Source organism: Cannabis sativa, chromosome 5, assembly GCF_029168945.1.
Source record: "Cannabis sativa cultivar Pink pepper isolate KNU-18-1 chromosome 5, ASM2916894v1, whole genome shotgun sequence".
Taxonomy (NCBI): domain Eukaryota; kingdom Viridiplantae; phylum Streptophyta; class Magnoliopsida; order Rosales; family Cannabaceae; genus Cannabis; species Cannabis sativa.
This window is the reverse complement of record NC_083605.1, coordinates 13221477-13245095: the sequence shown is the minus strand read 5'-3', so window position 1 is coordinate 13245095 and position 23619 is coordinate 13221477. Positions and strand designations below refer to the sequence as shown.

General features: G+C 32.8%; 1 protein-coding gene across 2 annotated transcripts; it reads left to right on the top strand.

Annotated features, from left to right (window-relative positions):
• Positions 1-5056: 5056 nt before the first annotated feature.
• On the top strand, positions 5057-9214 carry LOC115716689 (E3 ubiquitin-protein ligase XBAT33). 2 transcript variants are annotated; one of them, XM_030645544.2, is made up of 10 exons: positions 5057-5862; positions 5963-6022; positions 6188-6259; positions 6412-6596; positions 7073-7233; positions 7328-7386; positions 7471-7517; positions 7601-7741; positions 8123-8217; positions 8323-9214. In XM_030645544.2, the coding sequence occupies exons 1-10, from the start codon at positions 5686-5688 to the stop codon at positions 8862-8864; spliced, it is 1539 nt and encodes a 512-aa protein (XP_030501404.2). In that variant the 5' UTR covers positions 5057-5685; the 3' UTR covers positions 8865-9214. The 2 variants fall into 2 exon arrangements, with proteins under 2 accessions (XP_030501404.2, XP_030501405.2); XM_030645545.2 differs by having other exon boundaries at positions 5796-5862; positions 6192-6259.
• Positions 9215-23619: the final 14405 nt, after the last annotated feature.

The window sequence follows — 23619 nt, the reverse complement described above, 5'->3', positions numbered from 1 at the left end:
AACGGTAAATTTGTCCCTATTCAGTGTAGATCATCTATAGAGGATCCTTGACTATTAGGATTGTAACAATGGATAATAATAATGTATCTATATCGTGGTACATATAGAGTGTTTTATATAACTGAGAGTGTATTCAATTCCAAGTTCTATAGTGGTTCAATGAGGAATTAATAAGTTGAGAATTTTCTTGGTGAATTCTAGATCTACTTATTGAAAGCTCGGTTATATAGGCCCATGGTCCCCTCACTAGTTGAGATAATACTGCTTGCAGACTCAGTTAATTGATTTTAATTAATCAATTATAATTCTAAAATTAGACTATGTCTTATTTAATAATTTTCACTAGCAAGGGCTTAATTGTGAAGAAAAGAGGTTTTGGGGTCAATTTGTTAATTAAGAGACTTTGTATGGTCTAATTAATAAATTACATAAATGACAATTTTATTTAGTAATTAATTATAATTATTAAATAAATAGTTTTGGCATTTATAAGGATTCAATTGGAAAATATGGTATTATTGAAAAGAAGAATAAGTAGTTGGAAAAGTGGCAAAATTGTAACTAGAGATTGGCTCATTTAATGTGTACGGCCAAGTGTGATTTTTGCCCAATTTTTTTTTATTTTTTTTAATCCATATAATTCAACCCTAAGTCCTAGTTGAAACATTATAAAAGCAACATGATGCTCTCATCTCATCCACTTTTGACACAATCAAATTAATGCCTTCAACCAAACCTAGATGAGAGAGTTCCTTCCTTAGTGTTTCTAACCTCCTTCATTGTTCTTCACCATTCGAACCTATGGTGAGTGAGTGATGTGGCCACACATAGCAAGTCAAGTACTCAATCATAGTGAGTAAGACGGCGGTAACCAAACTCGAAGGGGAGAAAGAGATCTAGGTTCAGATCTTGATAATGCTCTGCTACAGAAAGGAATCAAGGGCTAGAGATCTTGAACGGAAGGAGTCATTATATTTCGCTACTATCAATGTAAGGTTTTCTTAAACCCTTATGTGTTTATTTCATTATTTTAGAGAATTCATATTTAGGATGTTAATGAAACATACTTGTTAGTAAATCTAGATCCTGGTAAAATATTCCCAACATCTGCTTAGGGATCAACCGGAATTTAACACCTTGTGAACTCCAGAATATTCCTACTAAGCTTCTTCTTCTTCGAGAGGCACATAGTAGTCTGGGAGAAAAGTCCATCCTTTTGTATTTGTATAAACGATCATCGGCCAAAGAGCCTAATAAAATGGACTCATGGACTAAGGATATTTAACGCCTGAACCACGTAAAAATCTCTTATTTGTTATTGCATAATTTATACCTTCATTACTTTCTTAAGCTCCATAAAATATTCGGTTGCCAAAAAACTCGGTAAACACCTAAAATCTCTTTTCTTCACAATTAAGCCAATGCTTAGTGAAAATTCATAAATAAGCCATAGTTTAATTTAGAATTATAATTGATTAATTAAAACCAATTAACTTAGTCTACAAGCGGTATTATCTCAACTAGTGTGGGGACCACGAACCTATATAATCAAGCTTCCAATAAGTAATTCTAGAATTTACCAAGTAAACTCTCTAACTTATTAATTTCTCCTGACCCACTATAGATTTGGAATTACACTCTTAATTATATAGAACGCTCTATATGTTCTAAGATATAAATATGCTATTAATTATCCATTATTATAATCCAAATAGTCAAAGATCCTCTATAGATGATCTTTACTCGATAAATTTACCATTTTACCCTTCAATGTATTTTATCCTTAAAACATTTAGCTACCTATTAGTGATATTTCAGTAAACTAATATAATTACTGAAATGAGATCTTAATCATTTATCTCTATTAAGCCAAGATCGAAAAAAAAATCATCGTTTCACTTTTAAAAACTTATAGAACCTATAAATTCTATATCTATGATTAACGCTCCCACTCAATTGAACTACCATGTTCCCAAGGTATAAGTATTGGGTCGATCCATTGATCAGCTTTAACGAACAACTCCAAGAACATAAATAACACAATTGAGATCGAATCTAACCATGTCAAGATTAAGATTGTTGACTTCGCTTTTAGCCAACAACAATGAGTTTTTGATAAGCGATAAACGATATGTCATAATAAGAATACGTAGTAAAGCAATAATAATAAGACACAGAAATTTTATAGAGGTTCAGCCCCGAGCAGTTCGGTAAAAGCCTAATCCTCGTTAGTTGTATTGACTTAAGAATAAGGAAGAAGATTCATTTTCTTATAGCTCTTACAATAATATCTCTGAATATATAATTCTTAGATAGCCTTAGCTTATAGCGTTTCAGCGTACAATTTCTTCGTTCTTTGCCCAGTGAACATTCCTCACTATTTATAGGGCAGGAAACTTGAGGAGGAAGAGTTTCCTCTCTCGTTACAATGCGCATAAACAGAAAGATCGTGTGATCAATGCTGAATGCTAAGATCGTGGGATTGAGGCTGAATACACTAATAGTGGGATCGTGTGTATGCCACATCCACGCAAGTTGATCCTTGAGTTATAGGGATTGAGCTGGTGACTCACGATGCGCTTGGTTGAATTCGCTAAGTGTTGCTCATTCTGCACGGCTCGTTGAGTATTCCATTATGGACATGCCAGCGAGGCATCCTGCTCGGCATGTTGATCCGACCAGGTGCTCTAAGTAGATGCCACGTGTCACCATTCTTGTGATGCCACGTCAGATTGCCAATTTTGGGATAACAAAGATCTATTGACTTAAGATCAACTAACTGATATTGACTTAGATAGATATAATGGTAAGTTTATGATATCTTATCTAATGTCAATATCGGTCCAGTCTGGTGTATACTCCATACATTCGATACTAGCATAATTTGCCAATGCCTTGGAAAGGACATAACACTTATCCAATGTGTTAGTATACTTTATCACTGATTATCATGTCAGTCTAAATCTAATGTACTGACAAATCATGGGACAAAAACTTTGAAATATATAATCATGATTATATTCCACTGTGTTGACAACACTATAATCATGAACAACCATATGTTCTAGATTTAATAGAATTTATACATTAAACATATAATCATGAAAGCAATCATGTGACCATGCAACATAAAATGATTTTGATCTTTTATTGATTAGTAAATCTAATTATAGTAAAATGAGTTTTATTTTACGACATAAAATCCCAACAGTTATGTTGTTAGTGCTATATAGTTCTCGTAATTCAACCAATACTTTTCTTAAACATCTCTGTGGAACAACGTCTAAGTATATTGTTGTAGTACATCTCACACTCTTCCATTAATGTTAAGTGAAGTATATGCGAGATGCTTGTTATAACGTGACAAGAGCGAGGTGAATCATGTTGAAGTTGTTGTCTTTATACTTTTAACATACACGGGTATATGGGTCAATGAGCTGCAAAACTCATTTTCTACTTGTTCTAAAAAATTCTATAATGTATTCTGTTTATCCTGAGATAGACTTATTTATCTCACTGGTCTCATCAGTCGGTAGTTGTTACTCGTATCTCGCCATTGCTTGTATGATGGTGAGTTCAAATAATTCTATCAATTGTATTTCCTGAGGCGAGTCATCTGAATGCATTTATTGATGCATAATTTGAGCTGGTTCATATTCCAGCTATGTTACACATGTCAGCTCCATATTGTTGTTCAAAATATGGGTATAACACCAGTAACTTCTCATCTCCACGAACTTTGTAGACTTTTTGGTGCACTAGGATCCCTTTTAAACTTTCTCTCCATAGCGCAAAGTCCACTGTTCCATCAAACTTCTCCAATTCAAATCTCGCCATTGACAATGTTCATCGTTTCTTTAAGAATTGCAGCGAAAAGAATCTTGATTTTGCATTCTTGATCGATTACCAAGCTCTAATTGTGGGAAATTTACAACTAAAGTGTGGAATCAAATCAACTAAAATTTAATCAACAAACAAATAGAGATGCCAAGATTAACAACTTACACACAATAATCAGAGATTAAAAATAGGAAAGAACAAAGTATTAAAACTAGATACGATTAAAACAATAAAACAATAAAATCAACATCAAGATATATTCTGGTTCAAGTCCAATAGTTCGATATGATCTATGACTCTACTCTAGTTCTGAAACAACACTAAATCTTCTTTATTGATTGAGCAAGAACAAGGTACAATACAATTGAGAACGATTCTCTGTTGGATTCTCGCAAAGTGTTATCTTTTACACCCTTATCCAAGAATCTTCTTCATCTACATAAGACTTTTCATACAAAATTCAAAACCAATCTCTCTATTTCTTCTCTACCTCTCTTTCTACCTCTCAATCTTTCTCTCTTAAGATCACCTCTCGAAACTTCTCTGATCTCCTTTGTAGCGAAATACTAAGTGTTGGTGGTATTTATAGATCCTAAAGTCAGTGGCTGCAAGTGCTAAGTTGTTAATTAGTTACGACTTAAAAAACTTAACAAACTCCTCGTAACAGAATCTCCACATCATTATAAGATAAAGAGCTTCCAGAAGAGATATACGCTTTCTGGAAGAAAGACCAAAGCAAACCCTGAAGGGGCTTCCCGGATAGGAAAGGTGCCAGCTGAAGTCGACTATCTAAGAATTCTTTTTAGGAGGAAACAACTAGCCATTCAGAATTCCTTTATGGAGAAAGACTAGTTTTCTCAAAGACTCCATGACATCCATCATTCCACGAGATTTTTTTTGGATGAACAAGTTAGACTTCCAGGAACGCCCTCCTGAATGACATCTAACCTTTCCATGACCAGAATAATTTTTGGAGATCTTTTTATTTGAATGAATTATACCACAAAAAAGAAAGTAAGAGTATATAGTAATAAGCTAAGCACAAGCTTATGCGGTTTCGATCTTCTTCTCACAAAAAAGAGATTCCAAATTCAAATACTCCTCCCCAACATTAAAAAAAAATGCATATTAGTAAATCCATTAATATTAATTAATATAGAAACATACCGCATTCTTTAGGGAGAGGAGACAACTGTGTTTTAAAATGGTTTGATGTGAGACTGAAACGAAATATATGTGATCATTAATTATCATTCAGACAATCCTCCTATAGATCTACCATATTCATAATTACACAATGAAATTGAAAAGTCTGTTCTTTACGTCTTTATTTTATTTTATTCTTTTATTTTTTACTATTTTATGAATTAGGTAGCCAAAGCCAAGCCACTAGTCTGGCTATTGGAGAAGAAGAAAGAAAGGTAAAGTTGGCCTTCATATATTAATTAATTAATAATTATATTTCTCACTCTTCTCTGAAATTGGAGCTAATCGAAACTCAAATCACGCCATCTCCGATTTCTCTGGTAAAAAGTCAAGACCAGGGAGACTCAGAAACAGAAACCAAGCTGCCACGTCACCTCTGCCCCCCACTTCCCTTTTTCATAGCTAAATTCCAAACCCAAACTTCTTGATTTCCTTCCCCAGCCCCACTCCACTCCACTCCACTACAGTATTTATATACATATTTATATATATATATACATACACAGACCCACACGCGGTTATTAGCTTGTTTATATTACCCCGTGTTTGTTTGTTCGGAACGGTTGACCTAACATTCTTCTGCCGTACGAGATTTTCTCCGTAAGGCGTTGTCGGAGAGTGAGTGAAGGGAAGGATAAAATGGGAAATTCATTTGGGTGCTCGGCCTCCGGCGAGAGGTTGGTATCGGCGGCCAGAGATGGCGATGTAGTGGAGGCGAAGATGCTTCTCGATTGTAATCCTTGTCTCGCCAAGTATTCCACTTTCGGTGGTCTTAATTCCCCTCTCCATTTTGCAGCTGCTAAAGGCCACAACGAGGTATTATTTTTTCTTGGGTTTCATACGAGTTTTCCTTTTTTCCTAAGAGTTATAATTTTGCTGTTATTTATTTGTTTTCTTTTTTTGGGAATTTTGTTAGATTGTTTCTCTGTTACTTGAGAATGGAGCTGATGTGAATTCCAGAAATTATTGTGGGCAGGTACGAGATTTTGGTGCTTTTGATCTTTAGGATTCTGGGTTGTTTTTATGTCTTTTGTTGTTCATCACTGTTTTTTACATTTTCAAAGAAAGAGTAAACAACAATTTCGTGGATCTGCATTGAGACTAATTCTGTATTCATTGTATTATTTTATGTTGTGTAAAGACAGCGTTAATGCAAGCGTGTCGATATGGGCACTGGGAAGTTGTACTGACTCTTTTGCTCTTCAGATGCAATGTGAGTTGCAGAGTAGTTTTTATTATGCTTTTCATTATTTCAAGCTCCTTCACAGACTTAAGAACATGTCTATCTTGATCTGATCTCCTAAAATTATATCTATTAGCTTTTTATTGTGTGATTTCTTTTTCTCTTTTATGTCTTTCCTACAGGTTACCAGAGCAGACTACCTTAGTGGCAGAACATCACTTCATTTTGCTGCCGTAAATGGCCATGTAAGATGTATAAGGCTTCTTGTGGCTGATTTTGTTCCAAGTGCTCCAAATGAATCCATATGTACTCAGTCAGACAGCGAACATCTTGATGATGCCAATGTAAGGATCAAGAGTTCTCAAAGGTATAATACTTGTTTTATTATTGTCTTAAGCTTGATAATTTTATAATAGTTTCAATAGGTTATTGAAATGGAATGTTAGTAGTTAATGTATTGAACATGGTAGTTGTATAACTTGTATTACTTCATGCTGGTTTGAGTTCAGAGCTGCATAATTAAATGGTAGCTTCCATGAAATTTGGGGTTCGATTACTCATGTGGATCTACCTAGTTATTTGTTACTGTTTCCTATCTCTGCCTCTCAAAGATTGTACTGTTCAATTGTAGGACCCCATATAAAATAATAATAAAACAATCTGTTAGAATATTCTTCTTTTTGGCTAATGCCTAACTGTATAAATGAAGGCAGCTTAATCCTCTAATAATTATGTTTATTCTTGAGAAATAAACTAATACTACTTTGTGTAGGTTTGGTGGTTACAAATTATTTTGTCTTTGTCTTTTTATTCCTGCTATTTATTTAATTTATTCCAGTGCAGTGCGTTGTCCAAGTTTGTTAATAAGGCAGCAGATGGTGGTGTCACTGCTCTTCATATGGCTGCTTTGAACGGGTATTTTGACTGTGTTCAGCTGTTACTCGACCTTCATGCCAATGTGTCGGCTGTAACATTTCATTATGGAACATCCGTGGATTTGATAGGTTTGATTTTCATCAGTTAGCTGGAATATTAATTGATGAATAACTATTTGATGATTTTCCTATCAAACTTAAATGTTAAAGTTAATGACTGTAGGAGCTGGAAGCACCCCGCTGCATTATGCTGCCTGTGGGGGGAATTTAAAAAGTTGTCAGGCAAGAATTATATAAATTATGGTGGATTCTGAGTAAAGTTTGGGTCATTCTGAATCTAAACTGATTGTCTTCTTGATTCTGTAGGTTCTCCTTGCAAGAGGTGCTAGTAGGAGAACTTTGAATTGCAATGGGTGAGAATCTTTGTGGTTCACTATTTTAATTTGTATAATTTACATGAATGACTATTCTAAATCTGAACACTCGATTTCTACAGGTGGCTTCCTGTTGATGTAGCTAGGATGTGGGGGCGCCACTGGCTTGAACCTTTTCTAGCACCCACCTCAGATTCTATTATACCAGCATTCCCATCTAATTACCTTTCTTTGCCTCTCATGAGTGTATTGAACATAGCAAGGTAAATTTCAAATGGAATTTTACTTTATATCATTTAATAATGCTACTTATAATAGCACAATAGTAAATCTCAACTGTTACCAAGACCTTGTGCCTCGTGTGATTCCCCTGATTATCCAGTTAGATAATGACACCTGAGGCTGAAAAGAACAGTCTTATGTTTGCTTGGTGTATTTCTGTGTAGAGATATTTATTGTGGGTAAAAATGAAAAAACAATAGTTTTTGGCTGCACATGGGCACTTAGAAATAAGTTGGTTGACATGGGAACATGCCTAGTTTAATAGAAGTTCCGAGCCAAGCATTTTACCGGACAAAAATCTATTTTGGTGTTCTATTAGAAGGAATGTAAATGGCAGAGTTGGTTGTTTCTTTTTGCTGCAGAGAGTGTGGATTTAAATCTGTGGCAGCAACTTCTTCTGATGATTCTGATCTTTGTGCTATTTGTCTTGAAAGAACATGTTCCGTAGCTGCTGAAGGTTCATATCTTTTACTAGTAAATTATCTCCTTTTGTTTTTCCCTTGAGAATGATTTAGATCACATTCATTGCAAATTTATGACTGGTAGTATACTTTATCCTCAGGATGTGCGCATGAGCTTTGCGTAAGATGTGCGCTGTATATTTGCTCTACAAGCAACATTCCTTCTGAAATTACTGGCCCCCCTGGGTCCATTCCATGCCCCCTTTGTAGGCATGGAATTGTCTCTTTCATCAAATTGCCAGGCTCCCCAGTAAAGGGAAATAAGCAACAAATGTCCCTTGGTCTTTGCACCCCATGCATACTTCATCCTCGTGATTTAGAGCGTCAGTCTTCAGCTTCTACCCCAGATATCCGAAAGAACCGTGTAGCTTCAGTTTCTTCAGAAATATTCTGCCCGGTTACCTGTAGCCCGTTTCCTTCTGTGGCCATTCCTTTGTGCACATGCAATGATGGTCCATGTCCATCATTCGAACCCCGAGAGACAGAAACTGAAGGTGAGTCACCTAATCGTTCACAATCAACATCAGTTGAGCAGGATAAAATGGAAGGACCGAGATTTGACAGAACAACCTGTTCAAGCATGTTCTGGGGCAGAAGAAGCTGCAGCAGGGAGCATCAATGCAATTCAGAAATAAATGCTTGAATGGTTTGGGAGGGGCAATGGCTCCCTGTTGGGTCCTTGTGGAAATGAATTTTTGGCTTCCACCATTGCAGAGCCCTCGGTATTGTGTTTAATTAAATTTCTAGTGTCTTAAAACTGTGGGTTATACAAATCCATGTTTGCTTGCAGTTTTTGTCCCGCTGGCTACATGGTTTATTGGGGGTTCTAACAGCATATTGGCTATCATTTTAGATTGCTCTTATGATTTTGGAGAGGAATGTATAAAAGGAAAAATGTGTTTGCAAGTTAAGTGCTATTGTAATTGAATATAAAAAAACAGAATTGTTCACCATCTATAATTAAATCCACCATGGCCGGCTTTGGTTTGCAAATGAAATTTAGAGTTTATGATTTTGTATATTTCTCTACACAACCCTCAGTCAGGAGGAGAATCTCTCGTATTTATTTACTTATTTTTTTAAATGAAGGGCGCTAGTTATTAAGTCCAGGTTGCTAAGGGAAATTTGATTTTCTATACTAAAATATATAATCACTTTATCTAAAATCTAAAAATACTCCTCTCTAATTTCTCATACTTTTTTTTAGTGCAAAAATATAAAAAAAAAAAAAATTGGTAGTCCGATGGGATTCGATGGTGGTCGATGGTCACCTGATGCTACTTTTGTACGTACAAAAACATAAAAAAAAAATTGGTAGCAGATCTGGTTCGATGGGATCCGATGGTGGTCCGATGGTCACCTGATGCTATTTTTTTTATGTATAAAAACATAAAAAACAAAATTAGTAGTATGGGTCTGATGGGTGGTCCGATGGATGTCTGATTGTGTCTGATGGGGGGTCTGATGGGGGATTCGATTGTGTAAATGGGGGTGATGTAAATGGGGAGTATTTTAGGGATATCATAAAAGTTGTCATATCCTACAAATATTAGTTATTATTTGTTTAGGAATTTTTTTTAACCAAATGTAAGCATAGAAAATCAAATTTCTCGTTGCTAATGAGGTTTAAAATCCATCATACTGTATAACCGGGTTCATACTTTGCTTTTATGTTTTTTTGGTCCAATGATATTTGTGTAAATTGAAATTTTGTTGTCTGCATTTTGACTGAAGCTACATGTATTGACATGGAGGACCGTATGTATTAAAAGTGTTTTAGAATTGCTTCTCGCATTAGAGGATCATTGATACCTTTGGCTTCTTGGCTTTGGCGATAAAGGTCTTCCGCCAATATGGTAGCCGATGATAATATTTCCGATTGTCTTCACCATATGCTTGTTTTAAGTATTTAGTTAGAAGAAATAAGAATATAATAATAAGAATGAGATGGGAAATATGAAATAAAAATAAAAAGAAATTTTTACATAAAAAATCACATTTGCACAATTTATTACCTAAATACTCCTACACGCCTATATCTACTTTTTTACTTACAAAGTTGGTTTTATTACACAAATACCACTTAGTCATCATTGCATCCATCATCAATCAAATCCTACTCTCTTCCCTTTCTTTTTTCATTTTCTATCAATCAATCCATCATTTCACTCTCTTTTTTTCTTCTTTTCTTTTTATTTTAAATTTGATTTCAGTTTTTAATTTTTTATTTTTAATTTTATTTCAGTTTTTAATTTTTAATTTTTAATTTTATTTTCAGTTTTTAATTTTTTATTTTTTTTTCCATAACAATTCTTCTTTTCTTTTTATTTTTAATTTTATTTCAGTTTTAATTTTTTATTTTTAATTTTATTTCAGTTTTTAATTTTTAATTTTTAATTTTATTTTCAGTTTTTAATTTTTAATTTTTTTCCATAACAATTCTTCTTTTATTTTTATTTTTAATTTTTAATTGTAAAGCTAGTTTCTTATATATTGTTGCTTAGGTCTAGGATTGACTTCTATCAATCAAGGGAGAACTATATATATATATATATACATATATGATATGCACACGTAGTGAAGATTTTTGAGACGTACACAATGACATTATTGTCAACATATATAGTAGATATTAGGAAATTAGGTATACCAATACCAACAGCACCACGATTCTAAGATTTTATTTTTGAAATATCTCAAAATCAGTCTAATATTATTTGTACAAATTAAAAACGCGCATGTTAGTGTGTCTAATTAAGTCAATAAAAATCACTATTGAAAGAGTGATGAACATATATAGCATTGCTATTGAAAAAACTGATGATATACAACATTCACGTGCAACAATATTAGAGAATAGTGTGCAGAGATTTCATTGTCAACGTTTCTGGGAAAAAAGCTAATGTTGGTGCTGATGTTCGAACCGAGGTTTGTTTTCGGTTTCTTTTTGGTTTTCTCCCATATTTGAAATTTTACACCTTCTGTATGTATTTTTTAATATGTTTTTTATCTAGTTGTTTCCTGTCCTTTTTTATATCATCAATGAGTAACAATGAGATTTATCATGGATGTTGATGTTCAAAGAGTTTTTCCTGTATTTTAGTTTGTATACAGTTGTTTTGTAGTTTTATTATAGTTTTGCTACTTGCATATGTTATTTCACTATAAAATTAATATGCAACTATTTGCACAAAACTTACTATGTATAATTACTATTTCTTAGTCTCCATCAAATTAAATTCTTGCATAATATATAAACTATCATAAAACGATAATGCAACTATAAGGCAACTATTTGCACTTGCATACAGTTGTTTTGTAGTTTTATTATAGTTTTGCTACTTGCATATGTTATTTCACTATAAAATTAATATGCAACTATTTGCACAAAACTTACTATGTATAACTACTATTTCTTAGTCCCCATCAAATTAAATTCTTGCATAATATATAAACTATCATAAAACGATAATGCAACTATAAGGCAACCAAAACAAAAAATAAATCAAAATGTAACTGTATATAACGTAGATGTATTATTCATGAGGTTTTTTTAAAAATTTTCACATCATACATTGTTTTGAATTTGGTGGGAGGTCCAGATCTGTTTGTTACAGATATACATTTCATGAATCTGGATTTCGATATTAGGGGGAGTTGTTTTGATCGAATAAAACAGAAAACAAATGTGTAATTTCAGTTTCTTCACAGTTTTTCTGATTTTTTTTCGTCATTTTCAGTTTAGATCATTGCAGGTATTCTTTTCCAGTTGATTTTGCCAGAATTAATAGTTGTATTTTTCTCGTTTTGGTTTCATTTTGGTTGTTTTGCGGTTTTGAAACGAGCGCGTATTTTCATCTTCATGGTTCGCTCTGTACAGCTGAAGGCTTAGTGCATGTGGTATTTTTGTAAATATTTATATGTGGACTGTATAAATGTTTAATGGGCCGGCCCAAAGTATTTTTGTAATTTTTTTTCCTTTTTTGTATTTTTTTGTTTTTTTCCCAAATAAAAATAGAATAGAATGACATAAAATTTAAAATACATAAAATAAATTATTAATTTTTTTCTTATCTTTTTATTTCAAAATAAAATTACTACTACAAAAGTCATTTTTGGTCTCGGTTCGAGGGTCACTTAATTTAAAAATTCGACACCAATGATCAGCATATTTCTTAAGTGTCGGTTATAAATGACACAAATGAATACTCAATGGTGTTGGTTAGTAGAGCAACACGAAAAGAAAAATTAACACTTAAAAAATAAAGAAAAGAAAAAACACAAACAAACTCTTTGGTGTCGTTTCTAAATCGACGCTTTAGAGGTTAAAAAACATCGATATGCTAGGGAAGAAGGCCAAGAATATAGCTGTCCAAAAACTGACTCCCCAACAGCTAGCCTAGCCTTGCTGCAGAGGGCTGAAAGGAGAAGGTAGAAAGGGAGAATGCCGAGAAGGCCAGGTTAGAAAAGAGAAACTCTTGGACCTAGAAGGAGTCGAGATCCACAAGTTTCCAGGAATCGAGGCCTACGAACCCAAGCATACTCTCAAAGCCCCAGCTAAGGGGGTAGTTTCTAAAAGTGTTGATGCTCCAACAACTCTTTCCCTTTCGATTAAGCCTCCCAAGATAAATTAACTGCAAGTGTTACTTCGTGATACACATATGTAGTTGTCAAATTTAAAGAATCCAGAACCGTACGAGGAGTAAACATATAGATAGGAGTTCTAAAAAATTATAGAATTTGTGACTAAAGTGAATGTAATGGTTGAGAAGGTTGATACTAAAGACAACCTATCAAATTCTATTACAAAGATAATGTCATATGTTACATTTGATCAGGACATCAAGAACATGAGATTAATTGAATTGTACTTTTAGTTCTGTATTAGTACAAGTGAGAGTTTGTTGGTGTTTTATGATCTTATTTACTATCAATGAAGATCAAAAATCATATCTTGAACTTGTCATATGCTTTGTTCACATGTTTAATCATGATTATATGTTTAATATATAAGTTCTATTAAATATTGAACATATAGTTATTCACAATTATAGTGATGTCATCACAGTATAAAATAATTGTGATTATATGCTTCAAACTATTTAGTCTTGAGATTTATCAGTACACAAGATTTACACTGACATGATAATCGTGTAACGTACCAAAAACTCATAAACATAAAAGAATCTTTTTAAACATAAATTCAAAGATAAGTATCTAAAACTCCATATAAATTTAAACTTTTTTTGAAGTATGCATATACTTAAAATCATTAAAAATTACATGTCCCAAAATTATTATTCAGAGTGAACCTAAAAGTTTCAGTTATATGAACTTTAAATAAAACCCCCCGATCTGAAAGACTTTGATAGCTCCACAGTCGGGCCACATGTACATTTCAGCAGGTAGACTTCAGCACTCACTGGTCTATTTTATTTTTCAGCTTATTGATGCGTGTCATTTACCACAACAAATTTACTATTTTTTATTATTTCAATACTACTAGTTACTTCAGTATATAATAAATACAGGTCGAACCCACGGAGCCTACTATCAATTTATTATTCAAGAAATAGAAATAAGAATTAAAAAATTAGTTTTTAATATAAAGTAAATAATATAAACTAGAAAGCAAATAAAGATAGATAATACACTATTAAGAAATAGTTAGGAGTCAATCTCTACCCTCAACAATCATTCAAGATCAATAATAATAAAAAATATTCAAATCTATAATAAACTATGAACCCCGTAGAAAATGAAGAAGCAGACAATTTTTCCAGTCTCCCTATTACAATTAATCAAGGCGAAGCGCTCAATAATTAAATCTTTTTACTAAGCAATAGATCCACGAAACATGCAATCTATTTAACTTAGGAAAAATATTACTTTCTTATGGAGATAAGTTAATCTAGATAACAAATCAATGAAGCATATAATTCATTTAACCTATGTCCTATTTTTTATCACAATCGATAATACCTTTGACATTACTATTAACTGCAAATTATCACTCTACTTAGAATCCTAAACTATTAGGTAAGAAGTGATTCTAAGATGATAATAGAACAATGTAAAACCTTAATTACTTATACACCTAACAAAAATTCATAATACATAGCATTCAAATAGAAAAATAGAAATAATTTAATGTAAATTAAGAATAACATTCATTATCACTAATCAAGAAATCATGTTTTAGGATTTTGAAATAACCCTTAACTAAAAAGAAACTACTCCATTATCACAATTATAATCATAATTGAAAATTAAAGAGATTAGAGAGAAGAAAAAAACTAAAATGATGAATAATTGATGATGTAATCTCTCTCTCTTCTCCACTTTTTATGAGTTTCTCTCTAAAAAATGAATTCTAAAAGTCCTAAAAACGAACCCTAAAAGTCTATCAAAATTTAGCTTAAAAATTTATTTTTTGCAAACTGTATGGATGTATTTATGCCTTTGGTCGCCCTAGCAGTGCTTAAGTGCCGCCGGGGCGGCGATTGCTGGAAATTTTTTGTTGCACACTTAGAACATTATTTTGGCCATAACTTCTTTGATACAATTTGAAATTGGAAAATTCAAGATATTTTTGAAAGATGAGAACGAGACCTACAACTTTCATGTATGAGCTTAAAGTCTTGTTTTACCTTTAAAGTCGTCAAGAATAACAACGTTCAATTTTGTCAAACCGCCGACTTCTACTATTTTTCACTAAAATATGCTAAAATCTCTCCAAATGACTACAATTGCATGATTAGTCTTCAAAATAGCCTAAAAAATTAAAATCACACAAATCAATAATTTAAAGAATCAATTTAAGAATATTTATACATAAATTGACCACATTTATAAGACAAAATATCAACTTATCAAATTCTTCCACACTTGACTCTTGCTTAATAATAAAATGAATGATGCTTAAACATATTGGTCTTTATAAAAATAACTTTAGTTTCAAAAATTGTACATCCACTTATAGTTCCAAGAAAAATTCAAATTCTTCAATCATTAAAATTTCAACTCAAGATAATTACTTTTTAAACTCAATTCTTGTGTATGTGTGGTCAATTAACTCATCATATTACTAACATTTAAATCATTTCATGCATGCCAACAATAAATGTTCATCTCAAAATAAATGTGTATTTTAATAAAAATCCACTCCATAAGCTTGATTATCAAACCATTCTCCACTAATATAATCAAACACAATCTCAAAATCAATAGGACTTTATAGGCTTGTAATGTAAGACTAGAGTGAAATGTAGATGAGAAGGTAAATTTAGACTCAAATCACATCATAGCATACATATAAAATATTATCTCTAATAATTCTCATTTGTATTCTCCAATCAATTCCGTCAATAATTCAATCTTGTATCTTTTCTTATTTATTTTCATAAGTCTTATTATTCCCCCACACTTAGATTGTTGCAAATATTCCTATATTTTTCATATATTTCTTCTTCTTCTTATTTTTACTTTTAAAAATACTCGCAACTTACAAAGATTTATTCTAAAGGAATAGGAGCCTTTTTTTTTAATCATAACTCACACATAACCATAAATATTTTTCCCTAAACAAAAACTTTCACACTTTTTTAATAGTCTGGTGTGAAAAAGGATGAAAATCATAACTATTTTTGGGGCTTAAAAGGCTCATGTATAAGGTTAAAAAGAAAAGAAAAGAAAAAGATAAGATTTCAATATTTAGGCTAAAATAAAGTAACTAGGAAATTCACAAATATGGTAGACTTGAAAGGTTCAATCGATTCAAAAAAATTACTTATATCATATCTCAAAATTATGTAAATTTATCAATTTCTCCTAAATAAGTTATCAAATAAGTTCTAGAGTAGTTGAGATCAAATATTAATAGTCACACATGCATTCATATCCCTAAACATTAGCAAATATGATAATTCTACTTTCGTGCAAAAAAAATTTAAAAATCAAGCCAAAGCAGTAACTAGTCTTGCGTTATGGACACAAATGATGTAGAGTCTATCTTTTTTCTAGAATCATAATTATCACATAATCAAGAATTTTATCATTAACACAATTATTTTTTAAAAGACCATGCATAAGACATCAAAGTAAAGACACTTATCAAACATGAGCAGTCATTGTCCACAAAATTTTACTAAAACCATGCTCATTGATTTTTTTTGTTTATTTTTTAAACTAATATAAACTAGAAAATAGTAATAAAATAAATAACTAAACATCTTAAGAAAAATAGATTGGATAGACACGATAATTTTTCTCTCCCACACTTAATATAAGTATTGTCATCAAGGTTCAATCAAATAACATCAATGCAAAATAAAAAGAAAAATGTAAGGAAAAACTGCGGTAAGTTTGCTTTGTTTAATATCGTTAGCTTGATTGCATGTTGCGCTCATATGGTCTTCATGTTGGATCTTCTAATAAAAACTCATTCCTTATATACTTTTCAATAAAATCTAACACATTGAATTTGAGTTCTTAACTATCAAATTCTATTATAAATATCCGTACTTTAATATCAAACTTCAACTTCTTACTCACAGTGAGTAAGAAGGGTCTCCCAAATAGAGTTGATTTAGGATTAGGATCACCATCATCTTTGTAAAGCCCGCTTAGTTAATTTGGAAATTAGCAGTTGTTTATGTTTAATTATGAAATTATTTATAGCTATTTAAATAATTTATGGTACTGTTATTTATGGAATTCAGATATGCATGATTATGTCATCAGTAGTTTTTATATTTCGCATTTCCGGTGTCCGGTATTTTGGAACTCGGCGTTTGGCTCAGTAGAAATCACAACTTAGTATGTTAGTATTTGGGGACGGGTTTTAGACATTGGGAATGTCGGGAATGGCCGGGAATTTAGAATGTCCCAAAAATACCCCTTTAGTATGATTTATGTGATTTTATGGTGGAGGGGCAAAATGGTCTTTTTGCCCCATTAGTGTTTTGTCTTATGTGAGTTTTTATTTGGAAATTGAATGTTTATTTTTATTAAATGTTGGCTGAAATAATGTGATATATGCCTTAAAACTCTTCTTTCCCTCACATTTTTACACTTAGTCAAAATTAGAAGTTCATTTCCAAAATCACACACTCAAGCTCTCTCTCTCTCTCTCTTTCGGCCAAGCTTTGAGCAGCAAGGAGGGGGTGTTTTTCCTTTGATTTTGGCTGGTTATTCATCATCTTTTAAGGTCCATTGCAAGCTAGGTTGGTTCATGTCTCTCCTTCTTTAATTTCTTGGAAAATATGATGAAAAATGATGATGCATGCATGAGTTTTTAGTTGATTTTGCTGCTGTGTTTTTGTGGTTAATTTGTGTGATTCAAAGCATGATTATTGATGTTGATTGAGCTGTGTTGAAAGCATATTAGTTAGGTTGTTCAAGCTTGTAGTTTTTATGTGAAAAAGTTATGAATTTTGGAAAGAAATGTTATATTTTGTTTCTGTGAATTGCTGGATGTTCTTGTATGTTTTCAGAGGTGTTATTATGCTTAGTTAAGTAGAATTAACTAGGCTAGGATGCATGTTAGTGGATTTAACCAAGTTTGAGTTTTTGAACTCAAAGCTTGGTCTTTAATGGTGAATTTTGTATATGTGCTTTCTGGGTGATTTTGAGGCTTTGGATTTGTTCTAAGGATAGTTTAGAACAGGTCTGGAAAGTTTGGGACCAATTGGGGTTGAATTGGTCGAGTTATGGGATTTTTAGTTGGCTGCCTGCGAGGAACCGGAATTCCGGTTGTGCATCCGGAATTCCGGATGAGGGTTCAGAAATTCCCAGAACCGGAATTCCGGTTGGGCAACCGGTCTACCGGTTGGGGGATTTTCGAACCACTAGTTTTCCTCGTTTTTGGGTTTTTAGGGGTATTGCCATGCTTTTTATCGATAGGGAAACTTTTAGTTTCGAGTTTTAGTCCCCGGGAAGTGATTTAGCGTGTCACTTATAGCGTTGTGATTTTTATGGTTTAGGAGCCAGTAATCCGCCGCTCAGCTTCAGTTCCAGTCAGGTTGACCGGCACACCTGAAATCGGAATCCAGGTAAGATTAGTATAACAGTATGCATATGTAGATTACATGTTTAGCGTGCATGTAGGAAGCCTGCTAGATTACATTAGATATGTATTTAGGCTTCGAACCATCCAACCCTGTCACGTCGGTACAGGCTGGAGTATGACCAAGATCCGGAGTATGACCGGTTCGACCGATCAGGCTGACACTTGGTTGGTGGTTCAGTGCTATTGACCTATCCCGTCGGTACAGGCTGGAGTATGACCAGCAGCCGGAGTATGACCGGTTCGACCGATCAGGAGGATACTTGTCAATAGTACCGTCCCCTGAACGTTCAAAACTCAGTACCATGTTGGACATGGCAGTAGTGCTCAGTACCATGTTGGACATGGCAGTAGCGGGACTCAGTATCGTGTTGGACACGGCAGTCAGTTTTATGTATGATATTATTATGCTTTTCTTACTGAGTCTGTCGACTCACAGTTTATGTTCATGTGTAGGTAAAGGCAAGGCTGTTGCTGATGGACCGTGAGCGAGCTTATGAGATTGTACATGTCGGGGCGGTTAGGCCTGGAGCGTACGATCCTCGGGACAGCAAGGCTGAGATTTTTGTAACTGTCGTTAGACGACTTTTATTTTGATGTAATAGTTAAACAGTAAAAACGTTTGTAAATGATTTTATAAATCGGGATCCCGAGACTTTTGTAAAATGGTTTATAAGTTTAATGAAAAAGCAAAATTTTAATTAATCACGTTTTTCCATAAACCTCGTTGATTAGCAACGAGCTGCACAGTACGTTTAAAAATCACGTAATACGCCTAAGATAGTTAGGGTGTTACAATCTTCTATCTTAATTGTGTATGAATCACTTGGAGTGATAAGTCCATTAGTCTGCACAAAAATAACTTCAACTATCCTTAGGGATAAGCATTAGTTTGATTAGTCAATTGAATAAAAATCTGAGTTTCTTTTAATAAACTAAGATTTAAAGAAGCAAAATTAGATTAAGACATCATATTTATAATTGCTCATAAATTGTACTTGTCTTAGGCAACAACATGTTAGGGTTTATGCCCTAAAACGCCTGTAAAGATATTTCTGATTGTTTAAATAAAGAGTTGAATATTTAATATATATATATATGTGAATGTTAAATTGTTAATAATTGTTATTAAATATCAAAAAATTTCTTATTCATATATGAGGTTGTGGGTTGTAGCTGTACAGAGAACTAAGACCACTTAGCTATGAATAAAACAGTTTGCAACATATTAAAGTTATGAAATCTTTAATCAATAGTTGCTAGTACGGTTCACTGATGTCTGTTTTTTGGTGCAAGTAATCTTGGTTCGAATTACGGATGTAGTGAGACATCAAGGTGAATGCATTGTATATAATAGAGATTATATATGACAAGGACTTATATGAATAAAGCTGTCTTTATTAACATGTCATTTATCATAATGACCTAATTCATATCATAATGATGATCAATAGTAGATCGGCCTAAATCCTGAGTTATCATGAACTTCTGTTCATGTTATTAGTTTCTTTGATTCACTTTCTAAAGTCTCTAAGAGAAGATGATTCTTACAACTTCTATTTTGGGAGTCTAATAATATGGATTGGGAAAATGATGTACAATTATGAAATCTTGACTTTCCTAAAGGATCGAATATTGGTTCCCTTTAAGTGTTAATTCAGGAATATTGTGCACAAATTCAGATGGGATCTTGAATTATACTTCCACTAGTGAATTAATGGAATTAAAGGATAAAGAAGTAATTAGAAATGTAAAAGGGTATTTTGACCAAAACTATTTATGAACCAACACATGGAGGGCTAATAACTTGAATTTATTATATGAATGGACACTGTAATTAAACTCAGTAAATATAATTATATAATTACTAAGAGTGCAATTCTATGTATATAGTGGAGTAATCATGTAATTAATAAACAAGGAATTATTTGGTTGATGAGACTTAATAAATAATCTAGTTTATTAGAGCTTAGAATTATAGGTCCATGGTCCCCGAATCGCCACCTTGAAACACTTCCAAGGGTAGGGATAAAGAGTTGTATAAAGATGTTCGAAAAGAAAAATCTATTTTGAATTGGAAAAATAGTAATTATTTATTTTTGTAATAAATAAATAATTTTTTTAAATTAATTAAATAGGAAAAAAAGACAAAAATTGTTAAGACAAAATTTATCAAGACAAGATTTGTCAGGACAAAAGACACCAACCTTATCCTAAAGTCAATGGTAGGGGCCTATGGTTTGTCCTGTCTCTATGGAGTTTGTCTTTTTGATTTAATTAACAAGTGGTTATAGATATTTCAAGGTTGTTGAGATATTCTCTCAAGTATTTGAGAGATTTCCTCATAAATATCAGTAACAGAATTCGATTATAGATATTTATTTATTTAAACAATTAAATAATGATCTAATTAAAGAGATTTAACTACTATAAATAGAAGTCTGTTTTGAGAAATCATAACATCACTTTTACACAGTAAATTTTAAAATCTATAGAGAGAAGAAGGAAACTAATTTTTTTTTTCTCAGTTGTTCTTGCTCATGTGTTGAGAACTCAACAAGAACAATATTATACACTTTATCCTAATAGCCCACACTATTTCTTGTGTGTGGTGGATCGATTTGGAAGACACTGGTGTGAGTCCAAATTACATATTCCTCATCAACTGGATTAAGGAATACAACATACGAGAAGTTTTAAGGATACCCTAATAGGCTTCAAGATGTATACTCTAAACTTATTATTTTTATTGTTTTGATTTATTGTATACAAATCTGTAGATCCTAGGGGTATGGTACAATGATAATCAGATGATACGAAACTCTTTTGTTGCGTACCTAATTTAGTACCATAAAATCAACACAATATTCTTTGGAGAATAACAGATATATTCTCCCCACACTTCTTTTCTCACCACCATTCAAAGTTTTCTCATTTGGAAACAACTCCTTAAGAATTTTAGAATAATGAGGCTCTTCTTTGATTACCTCAAGGCATGGAATTTTTATCTCAATTTTGGGAAGAGTTTTAGGGATCCTCTTTCTTGGATTTTTTTCAACCTACTTGGAAAAGGTGGAGGAGTGACATGAGTTGGTACAATTAGTTTGTATGGATTTTCAATGATGGTGGACCAACTAAAGTAGGAGATTCAACCTTTGGTGGAGATGATCCTTGAAGAGATAAATTGTTGACTCCTTTAGTTGGAATCAACTTATTTACTTCTTGTTGTGGTGGTAATTCAAGTTGTGTACCACTTTGAAGTGTTATGGCCCTTAAATTATCCATTGGGTCACTCTCTATTTGTGCTACTAAAGTATTTGAACTTTGAATTTTGTACCCACTCCTAGATATTTCTATTGGCTCCGTAAGATTCTCTATCTATTGTAGAGATTGTTGAAAGCTTGCATAGTTTCATGAAAGCTTTACGGAAACTGTAAGGTATTTTGTTGAATCTACAAGTTATTAGCTGCTATCTTTTCAATCAGCTCAACAATAGTTGATTTTTCACTATATGGCAGAATAGGATTATCTGTTGAAAATAAGACACATAGTTTTGAGTGTATGTGTGAGCTTCCAGCTAAAATTGAATGGTGTTACTCGCCGGAGCCTCTATCAAATCTTCAGTAGATGGACCTTGATTATGTGGTTGTGAAAGAGGATTGTAGTAATTTGGCTTAACATATTGATTAATTTTGCCATATAATGTATTAGAATGATCTCCCATTGTGATGTGTAACTGTCATAGTAGGGATCACATTGATAGACTTGTGGCGAGATATATTATGGATCATTATACTGTTGATAATACATCACCATGTTTCAGCACAAGACCTGAAATTTGAAATCACAATTAGAAGAACAAATTAGTAAAAAGGAAAAAAATGAATAAAATAGTCCCTAACAACAGCGCCAAAAATTTGATGCGTATCATTTACCACAAAAAATTTACTAATTTTTTTATTTCCATATTACCGGTTATTTCAGTATAACGGTAAGTACAGGTCAAACCCACGAGGACTATTCTTAATTTATTATTCAAGAATCAAAACTAAGAATAAGAAAGGGGATTTTAATATAAAGATTAAATAACATAAACTAGAAAGTAAATAAAGATAGATAATACACTATTAAGAAATAATTAAGAGTCAATCTCCACCCTTACCAATCATTCAAGATCAATAATAATAAAAGTTATTCAAATTTATCAATTAAACTATTAACCCCGCAGAAAATGTTGAAGTAAACAATTTTCCCAATATTTCCTACTACAATTAATCAAGGCAAAACACTCAATAATTAAATCTTTTCACTAAACAATAGATTCACGAAGCATGCAATTTATTTAACCTAGAAAAAGCATTAATTTTTATGCAGATAAGTTAATCTAGGTAACACATCAATGAAGCATATAATTTATGTAGCCTAGGTTATATTTTTCATCATAACCTATAATACATTTGACATTACTATAAATTACATATTATAATTCAACTTGGAATCCTAAACTATTAGGTGAGAAGTAATTCTAAGATGATAATTGTTAACCTGAAAACTTTCCCTGGTGATGTGGACATAATTGTTTGACACGTGACATGAAGGATGATGCCACAGAGTTGAGTAGACTCGAGTCATAGCAGTCGACCTGGGAGGGGACCCTAGCCCTCCGTCCAGATTGACTTTGGGATCTCTAGGATGGAAGATTGGACTTCAATAACTTGAATCCAATCCACTATCTTTTATTATTTTGCACCATGAAGATATGGAGCAACCTAATCCAAGGTTTGGGAGCTAAAATTACATATTAAACTAGGGTTTCAATTTTTGAAACCATCTTAGTGGAAAAGGGTCAATAAATGCATTAGGACATCAACTAGACATACCACAGACATATTTGAGGCATCATAATTAGAATCAGAGCAAGTTAATTTTTAAGCACCCGGGACCCTGAGCACCCAACGCCCAGGTCGACAATCTGTCAATCTAGGTGCTATCAAGGTATCCAATCAGAGATCCAACTTTTCCATCTTCATCGAAAATGGGGAAATAGGTCCCTTTGGAGGAAAAATAATACTTCTTGGGTACAAAAAATAAGCCCCAGTGCCTAGGTTGAAACTTGAGGCCGGCGTTGTGCCCAAGTTTAGGTTTTGTTAACCTGGGCCATTTCAAATGGAGTATTTTTAGGAATTCTTTCAAGAATCTTCTACGTTTTCAAAAAATATTAAGATTCAACTATTTCTGGAAACTAAATAGAATTTTTTAGAGGGCCACAACTGGGACCCAGTGCTCAGGTTACACGTAGGGCTGGGCCCAGCGCCCAGGTGGACACCTAGGG

Excerpts from the sequence above, each read along its gene's own strand:
- LOC115716689 (XM_030645544.2), top strand. The coding sequence starts at position 5,686 with ATGGGAAATTCATTTGGGTGCTCGGCCTCCGGCGAGAGGTTGGTATCG. Across the intron at positions 6,260-6,411 it reads TTTTGCTCTTCAGATGCAAT|GTTACCAGAGCAGACTACCT; the intron begins GTGAGTTGCAGA and ends TCTTTCCTACAG. Across the intron at positions 7,234-7,327 it reads AACATCCGTGGATTTGATAG|GAGCTGGAAGCACCCCGCTG; the intron begins GTTTGATTTTCA and ends TAATGACTGTAG.